Source organism: Capricornis sumatraensis, chromosome 6 (assembly GCF_032405125.1).
Source record: "Capricornis sumatraensis isolate serow.1 chromosome 6, serow.2, whole genome shotgun sequence".
NCBI classification, from domain to species: Eukaryota; Metazoa; Chordata; class Mammalia; order Artiodactyla; family Bovidae; genus Capricornis; species Capricornis sumatraensis.
In genome coordinates this window covers 30,947,520-30,958,585 of record NC_091074.1, presented here as the reverse complement: position 1 = coordinate 30,958,585, position 11,066 = coordinate 30,947,520, and the positions used below count along the sequence as shown (strand labels likewise).

At 43.6% G+C, this 11,066-nt stretch overlaps 1 protein-coding gene across 1 annotated transcript; it reads left to right on the top strand.

The window, feature by feature from the left end:
- The first annotated feature begins 2,404 nt into the window (after nt 1–2,404).
- On the top strand, nt 2,405–2,992 carry LOC138080840 (interferon omega-1-like). Its single transcript, XM_068973685.1, has one exon. The coding sequence runs from the start codon at nt 2,405–2,407 to the stop codon at nt 2,990–2,992; it is 588 nt and encodes a 195-aa protein (XP_068829786.1).
- Nucleotides 2,993–11,066: the final 8,074 nt, after the last annotated feature.

The window sequence follows — 11,066 nt, the reverse complement described above, 5'->3', positions numbered from 1 at the left end:
GTGAGGGCAGCATCAGGGAACGTGTTCTTACTCCTCACTAATATCAAGAATGAAATATATGCTAATGAATCCTTGCCATAAACACAATACCTTGGTATCTCCTTACTACCGTGTTACAGACTGAATGTGTGTGCGTTCCCCAAATTCATGTATTGAAACCCTCCCCGTTGACTTCCCTGATGGTCCAGGGGCCAGGACTCCATGCTCCCAAAGCAGGGAGCCTGAGCTGGATCTCTCGCCAGGAAACTAGATTCTGATTGGCAAGCAGGACTTCCCATGGCTTAAGTAAAAATCCTGCATGAAGCAACCAAGATCCAAGAACCAGCATACATCGACTAAGACATGCCACAGCCAAATAAACACATAAAATAAATATTTTAAAAATTCTTTAAAAACCCACAGAAACCCAACCCATCAATGTGATAGTACCGAGAGCTGGAATATTAGGGAGATCATGAGGGTTAGTAATCAATAAAATTCAGTTATTATTTTTAATGTCATAGTTACTATTAGCTAGACTAAGATCAGGCTCTTTTGGAATCATTTAATTCCCTTTCATTCTAGTTACTTCAAAGCATATTCTCTTTGCCCAGGTGGATTTATCACCTACGCAGATGATCAGCAAGGCTGGTCTCGTCAACCCTGCCAGAGAGCATTAGTGTTCGAGCAACTGGGGCTCTGATTGCCTGTCTCTGGTGAGCTGGTGAGTGTGACTTCTTCCTCCTCCCCTTATACTGACCACATGCTGATTCAAGAAAAGAAAAATTAGGTGGCTGGTCTTACAAAGCTGACGGCAGTCAACAGATCAAGGGCTTGTCCTTCTTTGCGCTTCTGTAAGAAGCAGCCCTGTCCCAGCCTTTCTGCTGTTCATATTGGCCTCATCGTTTCCCTCTGCCTCAGACTTGTCCCCAGCTGTGCTGCACTGAAGTTTGCTAACTCAGAACACGTCACTGGGTCAGGGGGAAACCACTTCCCTTCTTTCGTATTCATGACATTGAGACTTACCCTTGTTTTCTATTGCCCACACAAACAAATGTGCAATTTTACTTTCTAGAAAAGTTGCAAAGAGAAACAAAAAAACTAACGTCTTGAAAGTGATAGAGATGCAGCCCCTCTGGCTTCTTCACTTCCCTTTGTTGTTCTCACATCATCATCAATTACAACTGCAACAGGAGCACTGAGACAAACCTTGTCCAATAAGTCAGTCAGTTCAGTTCAGTTCAGTCGCTCAGTCGTGTCCGACTCTTTGCAACCCCATGAACTGCAGCGTGCCAGGCCTCCCTGTCCATCACCAACTCCCAGAGCCTACCCAAAATAAGTCACAAAGTGAATATAAAAAGTTTAAATGAAAAATTACATTCAAGGAAAGAGGACTATTTCTCCTGATCAAGTAGGCTGGGTCTCACTGCCCTGCATTCTCAGAGGAACAGAGATGCCTGGTGGAATCATCTGCCTGAATGAACAGCTGTAACTCACTAGATTCCGTGACATAAGCTTCCAATAACAGCCTGCCCTAAGGGAGGGAGTCCAGCAGGTGAGCAAGGGGACTCTGTCACTCCAGAGGACAGGGGGTGGCTCCATGTGATCTCTCCTGTGTGAGTGAGGTGCTGCTGGGCAAATACAATCAATTATCCTGGAATTAGAGTCTCCCCACCCATTTTATCTGAGAAGAACCAGAATTCTTGGTAGGAGTATTGGCTGGGCCAGCAAAGGACAATAGGTCTCCAGTAAGAAAACGGTGGAACGCAAGCCTGATGTCTGTAATAGTCCTGACTTCGTGGTTCCCTGAAGCACAACCACATGGACCTGCAGGGACGTGTTCTAGAAGGAAGAGAAACATGAGGGAGCTCATGGACTCATAATAATCAGCCTCTTCTCTAAATCAGACACTAAAGAAAACCCATCCTTTGTTTCAAACAGTTTATTTGCTAGAGTGACCTGGTAAATCCCTGATAAATACAGAGCCTGCCTTCCTAAGTAAAGGAAGAAACAGAAATTGAGCCTAGGATCAGGGCCAAAAATGTGTTCATGGAACAGAGAAGAGCTACATTTACACATGAAGGAGAAAGAGTGGTAATGTTTGTGCTGAGAAACCTACATCATTTCTGATGTCTGACAGAGACCTTTCTCATTTGATTAAAAACAATCCATTTGGATGGGTACATTTGAGGTTATTGGGAAATAGATAAAATTAATAGTTTAGACTGATGACAATTTGACCATATTCAGAATACATAAATGAAAATCAAAAAAGGAAGTAAAAGTGCATAGAAATGACTAGAAAATGAAAACTACCATGTTCCCTATTTAATAGCCTCGCTTAGAAAGCATGGCATCAGAGAACCTACCTCAAGGTTCCCCCAGACGCCGTCTCAGCCAGCCCAGCAGCAGCCGCATCTTCCCCATGGCCTTCGTGCTCTCTCTACTCATGGCCCTGGTGCTGGTCAGCTACGGCCAGGGAGGATCCCTGGGCTGCGACCTGTCTCAGAAACACGTGCTGGTTGGCAGGAAGAACATCAGGCTCCTGGGCAAAATGACGAGACTCCCCCCTCACTTGTGTCTGCAGGACAGAAAAGACTTCGCTTTCCCCCAGGAGATGGTGGAGGGTGGCCAGCTCCAGGAGGCCCAGGCCATCTCTGTGCTCCATGAGATGCTCCAGCAGAGCTTCAACCTCTTCCACACAGAGCGCTCCTCTGCTGCCTGGGACACCACCCTCCTGAAGCAGCTCCGCAAAGGACTCCTGGACCAGCTTGTCGACCTGGACGCCTGCCTGGGGCAGGATATGGGAGAGGAAGACTCTGCCCTGGGAAGGACGGGCCCCACCCTGGCCATGAAGAGGTACTTCCAGGGCATCCATTTCTACCTGCAAGAGAAGGGATACAGCGACTGCGCCTGGGAAACCGTCAGAGTGGAAATCATGAGTTCCTTGTCTTCATCAACCAGCTTGCAAGAAAGGCTAAGAATGATGGATGGAGACGTGAACTCACCTTGACATGACTCTCACTGATTCAGATGCCCCATCATCTTTGCACACTCATCTGTGGCCATTTCAGAAGACTCTGATTTCTACTTTATCCACCAAATTGATTGAATTACTTCAGCCAATGCTTTGTCAGTAGTAACTGAAGATATATAAATTTTCTTGGCTGCAGGTGCATCAGTCCTGAAGTGAAGACTGCCCTGATTTTATTGTTTGTTTGCTTATTTATTTTGTTATGCTTATTCTTTGATCTCCTCCTATTTATTTTTCTATATAAAATATTTTTGTTTATATTGTATTAAAATTTAACAAATACAGTCACATTTTTATTTCATTAAATTTGTAATTTGTTTTATTTATTAAATATTATCAAGGTGAACTTCTTGAATTTTTTACTGCTTTATGTTTAGTTGCTAGGTCAAGTCCGAATCTTTTGGGACCCCATAGACTATAGCCCACCAGGCTCCTCTGTCCATGGGATTCTCCAGGCAAGACTACTGGAGTCTGTTGCCATTTCCAGGGGATCTTCCCAACCAAGGATGGAATCTGGAATCTGCATTTCAGGCAGATTCTTTACTGTCTGATCCACAAGGGAAGACCCTTGGTTGAAAGAAATGAGAGAAAAAGGGATTTTGTAAACTGAAATGAATTATTTATGACAGTTCCTGGGTCATCAATTCAGCTCAGTTCAGTCACTCAGTCGTCTCTGACTCTTTGCGACCCCATGGACTGCAGAATGCCAGGCCTCCCTATCCATCACCAACTCCCAGAGTCCACCCAAACTCATGTCCATTGAGTCGGTGATGCCATCCAACCATCTCATCCTCTGTCATCCCCTTCTCCTCCGGCCCTCACTCTTTCCCAGCATCAGGGTCCTTTCAAATGAGTCAGCTTTTCCCATCAGGTGGGCAAAGTATTGGAGTTTCAGCTTCAACATCAGTCCTTCAATGAACACCTAGGGCTGATCGCCTTTAGGATGGACTGATTGGCTCTCCTTGCAGTCCTAGGGACTCTCAAGAGTCTTCTCCAACACCACAGTTCAAAAGCATCAATTCTTCGATGCTCAGCTTTCTTTATAGTCCAGCTCTTACATCCATACATGACCACTGGAGAAACCATAGCCTTGACTAGACGGACCTTTGTTAACAAAGTAACATCTCTACTTTTTAATATGCTGTCTAGGTCGATCACAACTTTCCTTCCAAGGAGTATGCTTCTTTTAATTTCATGGCTGAAATCAACATCTGCAGTGATTTTGGAGCCCCCAAAAATAAAGTCTGACACTGTTTCCACTGTTTCCCCATCTATTTCCCATGAAGTGATGGGACCAGATGCCATGATCTTCGTTTCCTGAATGTTGAGCTTTAAGCCAACTTTTAACTCTCCTCTTTCACTTTCAAGAGGCTCTTAATTCTTCTTCACTTTCTGCCATAACGGTGGTGTCATCTGCATATCTGAGGTTATTGATATATCTTCCCACAATCTTGATTCCAGCTTGTGTTTCTTCCAGTCCAGCGTTTCTCCTGATGTACTCTGCATAGAAGTTAAATAAGCAGGGTGACAATATACAGCCTTGACGGACTCCTTTTCCTATTTGGAACTAGTCTGTTGTTCCATGTCCAGTTCTAACTGTTGCTTCCTGACCTGCATACAGATTTCTTAAGAGGCAGGTTAGGTGGTCTGGTATGCCCATCTCTTTCAGAATTTTCCACAGTTCATTGTGATCCACACAGTCAAAGGCTTTGGCATAGTCAATAAAGCAGAAATAGATGTTTTTCTGGAACTCTCTTGCTTTTTCGATGATCCAGCGGATGTTGGCAATTCGATCCTTGGTTCCTCTGCCTTTTCTAAAACCAGCTTGAACATCAGGGAGTTCGTGGTTCATGTACTGCTGAAGCCTGGCTTTGAGAATTTTGAGCATTACTTTACTAGCGTGTGAGATGAGTGACATTGTGTGGTAGTTTGAGCATTCTTTGGCATTGCCTTTCTTTGGGATTGGAGTGAAAACTGACCTTTTCCAGTCCTGTGGCCACTGCTGAGTTTTCCAAATTTGCTGGCATATTGAGTGCAGCACTTTCACAGCATCATCTTTCAGGATTTGAAAGAGCTCCACTGAAATGCCATCACCTCCACTAGCTTTGTTCATAGTGATGCTTTTTAAGGCCCACTTGACTTCACATTCCAGGATGTCTGGCTCTAGATGAGTGATCACACCATCATGATTATCTTGGTCGTGAAGATATTTTTTGTCCAGTTCTTCTGTGTATTCTTGCCACCTCTTCTTAATATCTTCTGCTTCTGTTAGGTCCAAAGCCTTTCTGTTCTTTATCGAGCCCATCTTTGCATGAAATGTTCCCTTGCTATCTCTAATTTTCTTGAAGAGATCTCTAGTCTTTCCCATTCTGTTGTTTTCCTCTATTTCTTTGCATTGATCACTGTGGAAGGCTTTCTTATCTCTCCTTGCTATTCTTTGGAACTCTGCATTCAGATGCTTATATCTTTCCTTTTCTCCTTTGCTTTTTGCTTCTCTTCTTTTACAGCTATTTGTAAGGCCTCCCCAAACAGCCATTTTGCTTTTTTGCATTTCTTTTCCATGGGGATGATCTTGATCCCTGTCTCCTGTACAATGCCACGAACCTCATTCCATAGTTCATCAGGCACTCTATCTATCAGATCTAGGCCCTTAAATCTATTTCTCACTTCCACTGTATAATCATAAGGGATTTGATTTAGGTCATACCTGAATGGTCTAGTGGTTTTCCCTACTGTCTTCAATTTAAGTCTGAATTTGACAATAAGGAGTTCATGATCTGAGCCACAGTCAGCTCCCAGTCTTGTTTTTGTTGACTGTATAGAGCTTCTCCATCTTTGGCTGCAAAGAATAGAATCAATCTGATTTCAGTGTTGACCATCTGGTGATGTCCACGTGTAGAGTCTTCTCTTGTGTTGTTGGAAGAGGATGTTTGCTATGACCAGTGCATTTTCTTGGCAAAACGCTATTAGTCTTGCCCTGATTCATTCCGTATTCCGAGGCCAAATTTGCCTGTCACTCCAGCTGTTTCTTGACTTCCTACTTTTGCATTCCAGTCCTCTATAATGAAAAGGACATCTTTTTTGGATTTTAGTTCTAAAAGGTCTTGTAGGTCTTCATAGAACCATTCAACTTCAGCTTCTTCAGCATTACTGGTTGGGGCATAGACTTGGATTACTGTGATATTGAATGGTTTCCCTTGGAAACAAACAGAGATCATTCTGACGTTTTTGAGATTGCATCCAAGTACTGCATTTCGGACTCTTTTGTTGACCATGATGGCTACTCCATTTCTTCTAAGGGATTCCCGTCTGCAGTAGTAGATATAATGGTCATCTGAGTTAAATTCACCCATTCCAGTCCATTTTAGTTAGGTGATTCCTAGAATGTTGACGTTCAGTCTTGCCATCTCCTGTTTGACTACTTCTAATTTGCCTTGATTCATGGATCTAACATTCCAGGTTCCTATGCAATATTGCTCTTTACATCATCGGACCTTGCTTCTATCACCAGTCACATCCACAGCTGGGTATTGTTTTTGTTTTGGCTCCATCCCTTCATTCTTTCTGGAGTTATTTCTCCACTGATCTCCAGTAAAATAGTGGGCAGATTTCTTAGTGCACTATTAAAGGAGCACCAACTTGGTCTCTAAGCAGCGACGCCTTTCCTCTCTGGCTGCCAAACCCGCTGAAACGAAGTCTCAGAACTTGGAAACTCCCAAATAAAACCGGTAAGAAGACATCCTCCGCCCTCTTGCGGCCTCCTAGAGAAACGCTCTCCCAGGACCGGGCGAAGAAACCGTTCGCTCATTGATTAGTGGTGTCCGCGCGCCCCCTGTTGGCCTTCCAGTGAATCACGGAAACTGTCAGTTCAGTTCAGTCCAGTTCAGTTCAGTTGTTCAGTCGTGTCCGACTCTTTGCGATCCCATGAACCGCAGCATGCCAGCCCTCCCTGTCCATCACCAACTCCCGGAGCCTACCCAAACTCATGCTCATTGAATCGGTGATGCCATCCAACCATCTCATCGTCTGTCGTCCCCTTCTACTCCTACCCTCAATCTTTCCCAGCATCAAGGTCTTTTCAAATGAGTCAGCTTTCCCATCAGGTGGCCAAAGTATTGGAGTTTCAGCTTCAACATCAGTCCTTCCAATGAACAGCCAGGACTGATCTCCTTTAGGATGGACTAATTGGATCCCCTTGCAGTCCAAGGGACTCTCAAGAGTCTTCTCCAACACCACAGTTCAAAAGCATCAGTTCTTCGGCACTCAGCTTTCTTTATACTCCAACTCTCACATTCATATATGACTACTGGAAAAACCATAGGCTTGACTAGATGGACCTTTGTTGACAAAGTAATGTCTCTGATTTTTAATATGATGTCTAGGTTTGTCATAACTTTCCTTCCAAGGACTAAGCGTCTTTTAATTTCATGGCTGCAGTCACCATCTGCAGTGATTTTGGAGCCCCCAACAATAAAGTCAGCCACTGTTTCCACTGTTTCCCCATCTATTTGCCATAAAGTGATGGCACCAGATGCCATGATCTTCGTTTTCTGAATGTTGAGCTCTTAGCCAACTTTTTCACTCTCCTCTTTCACTTTAATCAAGAGACTTTTAGTTCTTCACTTTCTGCCATAAGGGCGGTGTCATGTGCAAATCTGAGGTTATTGATATTTCTCCCGGCAATCTTGATTCCAGCTTGTGCTTCCTCCAGCACAGCATTTCTCATGATGTACTCTGCATATAAGTTAAATAAGCAGGGTGACAATATAAAGCCTTGATGTACTCCTTTTCCTGTTTGGAACCAATCTGTTCCATCTTCAGTTCTAACTGTTGCTTCCTGTCCTGCATACAGGTTTCTCAAGAGGAAGGTCAGGTGGTCTGGTATTCCCATCTCTTTCAGAATTTCCCACATTTTATAAACAGTTTTCCAATAAACTGTGGAAACTCTGTGTAGCCAAGATCTATTTGCTAGTGGCAGGAGTGATGCTCTGCTCCATCCCTGCTTGTCTTCTTGACAGCAAAGAAATCTTCACACGTTTGAGACAGATGAAAACGATCCCCTCCCAGTCATGCCTAGAGCACAGACACGACTTCAAGTTTCCTTGGAGAAGAGAGAATATCACCCCAATCCAGATGACTCAAGGCACCTGTTATCACCAACTGATGCTCCAGCAGATCTTCAACCTCTTCACCATGGAGAGCAGCTGTGCTGCTTGGAACAGCACCCTCCTCCACAAACTACTCTCCAGCCTGGGTCAGAGCCTGGAACAGCTGGAAGAAGTGACTCTGGATTGTCCTGATTTGGGAATTGCTGTATGGAAGTATTCCAAGGAATCCGTCTCTACCTGAAGGGAAAGGAATACAGCCCCTGGCCTGGGAGGTTGTCAGAGTAGAAATTGAAAATTGCCTTTCCCTCATGTAAGAATCCTCAAGAAAAGTCAACAGATAAAATGAAAATTATACTTGTGACACTCTCCATTCAATCAGACTGTTGTTTGCTTAAGCCTCCAAAGTGATCATCTGTTTGTTTACAAGGTGAAAAATGCCTGAAATGAAAATCACAATTTTACTAAAATATTTAGACAGAATAACACAATCTCTTTTCTTTAATAAATAATTTTATAACATAATGTAAAAGGTCTTTTTATGTGTTTTGTGGGTATTTGCTATTTTGAACATATGAAATTTATTTTTTTATGGAAAAAATTTTAAGAGAGTATGTTGTTAAAGGTATTTGTCAGTTAACCTAATGCTTGGTCTCTGTAAGAGGTAAAAGCAAATTGTCAGGAATTTTATTCTAATGGACACTTTTCTTTCCTTTTTGGAGAGCACAATGCAGGCCTTCTTGATCAGGTGAATCTTCTAGCTTGTACTCCTCCAAGCAGTGAGTTGAGGACATGGGTCCCCTTGTTTCGCGTTTTTTCTATCACCAACATGTGACTCTGAATTTCTCTGTAGCACTTGAGTCTATTCTCCTTGAAGGCAAAAAGAAAAGTCTGGTGGATCACATGGGATGCTTCCAAGGACCAGGACTAGATGGGGTAATAGCACTTCTCACATTACATGGCCTGGACTTATCCTCATGGGAATCATATTGCAAGGAAGTTGGGAAATAATTGGATGATTAAGAGAAGAGAAAACAAGTTCAGTGCACAAAACCATTTTTTTCATCTTTTGACTATTTGTCCTAATGGAGCTCTGGGTGGGTGTGCAAGGGGAAAACCAAGGTTCTTCACAGTTTCAGCTTGGGTAAGATGACAGAGCTGTCACTCAGAGTTCAGAGCATCATAGACAATTTGGAAGAAGCATTCAGGGTGACTCTCAAAGGCATAGGCTAATGAGGAAAACATCTACAAGTGTAGACAAAGTGTTTCCTTATTCCCTGAGGGAGACAAGGAAAGAGTGATCAGGCAGCTCCTTGCAAGTACTTGAGAACCACTGAACTAAAAGGGGACAGTGGTCTTCCACTCACCACACCTTCCAAATATTGAAAACACAAACTTGAATAAAATATTCCTATAAATGATCTTTAGAAAAATGCCTCTCACAATATTCCACTATAGCTTCCCTTGTAGAACCATGAGGAGTCTTTAAAGTCTCTCTATATCTTTGTCTTCTCACATCCTATCTATCTAATAGAGGTTGGTGTTGCTCTTTCTCCTGTCATTACAGTCACTGTGAACTGATGTTACATAAGTATGGACTGAGCTCAAGCAATGATAGGGCCCAGACTAGACGTCTAGGAAATGGGGTTGAGTTGGATGTGTCTCTCTCTTTGGCTATTTTACAGACTCCTGAGAGGTATTCTGAGGACACAATACATCAGGCCAGATCTCACTATTTGGGCTTCTTCAGCAAAATAGCATAGACTGGGCAGTTTGTAAAGAGCAGAAATGTATTGCTCACAGTTGTAGAGTCTGGAATTCTAAGATCTGGGTGTCAGCTTGGCCCAATTCTTGTGAGCGCCTGCTTCAGGTCTCACAGTGTAGAGTTCTTTCTTGTATAATCACAGGACTGGAGAGGGAGGGTTCTATATCCACATCTTTTATAAGGGCACTAATCCCATTCTTGAGACCTCCATACTCACACCCTAATCACATCCCTAAGGGTTTGTCACCTGATACTGGGGATTAGGACTTCAAGACAAGAATTTTGTGAGGACTGAAACTTTCAGACCAGAAAGGTCACTGAACTGAAGGCTACATACTTGACATCTAGAAGAGAGGATATAGTCATGCTGAGTAAATAAAGGAGAATGAGCAATTTCTCGTTCCTCAATTTCTGCCAAAGGAGCAGACAGTGAAAGTGAAAGTGAAGTCTCTCAGTTGTGTCCGACTCTTTGCCACCCCATGGACTGTAACCTACCAGGCTCCTCCATCCATGGGATTCTCCAGGCAAGAATACTGGAGTGGGGTGCTATTTCCTTCTCCAGGGGATCTTCCCGACCCAGGGACTCAGAATCCAAACTCTGATTTTGAACGTGAAGTAAGAGTTTAATTCTCATATGCCAAATTTTGGAAATCAGACTGGAATGGAGCCCACCCTCCCATGGAGGCGAATGAAGATACAGGATGAAAATGGCCATTCATCATTTTTTGTGAGGAATCTCCAAAGAATATCAGAATACAGGTAGTAATCACCACATCAGTAAGGGCACACTAAACAGTAATGTGGTAAATTGTCTGGTTGCTGTTCCCTGTGAATCAGGGAGAGCTCGAGTTCAGATACATGGCTGTGTAGATGACACCGGGCTTGTTCTTTTCTATCATGACCTAGTAGAGGACAAATTAGAGACAAGGCATCCTCCCGTGTGTCAGAGGTGTCTGACTCTTAGTGACCCCATGGACTGTAACCTGCCTGGCTCCTCTCTTCACGGGATTCTCCAGGCAAGAATACTGGGGTGGTTTGCCATGCCCTTCTCCAGGGGATCTTCCTGATCCAGGGATTGAACCCATGAATTTTATGCATTGGCAGGCGGGTTCATTATGACTAGCACCACCTGGGAAGCCCAGGCAAAAGCTGAAAATTGTGCCGCTCTTGCCATTTGAATCCC

Coding starts and splice junctions, on each gene's coding strand:
- LOC138080840 (XM_068973685.1), top strand. CDS start 2,405: ATGGCCTTCGTGCTCTCTCTACTCATGGCCCTGGTGCTGGTCAGCTAC.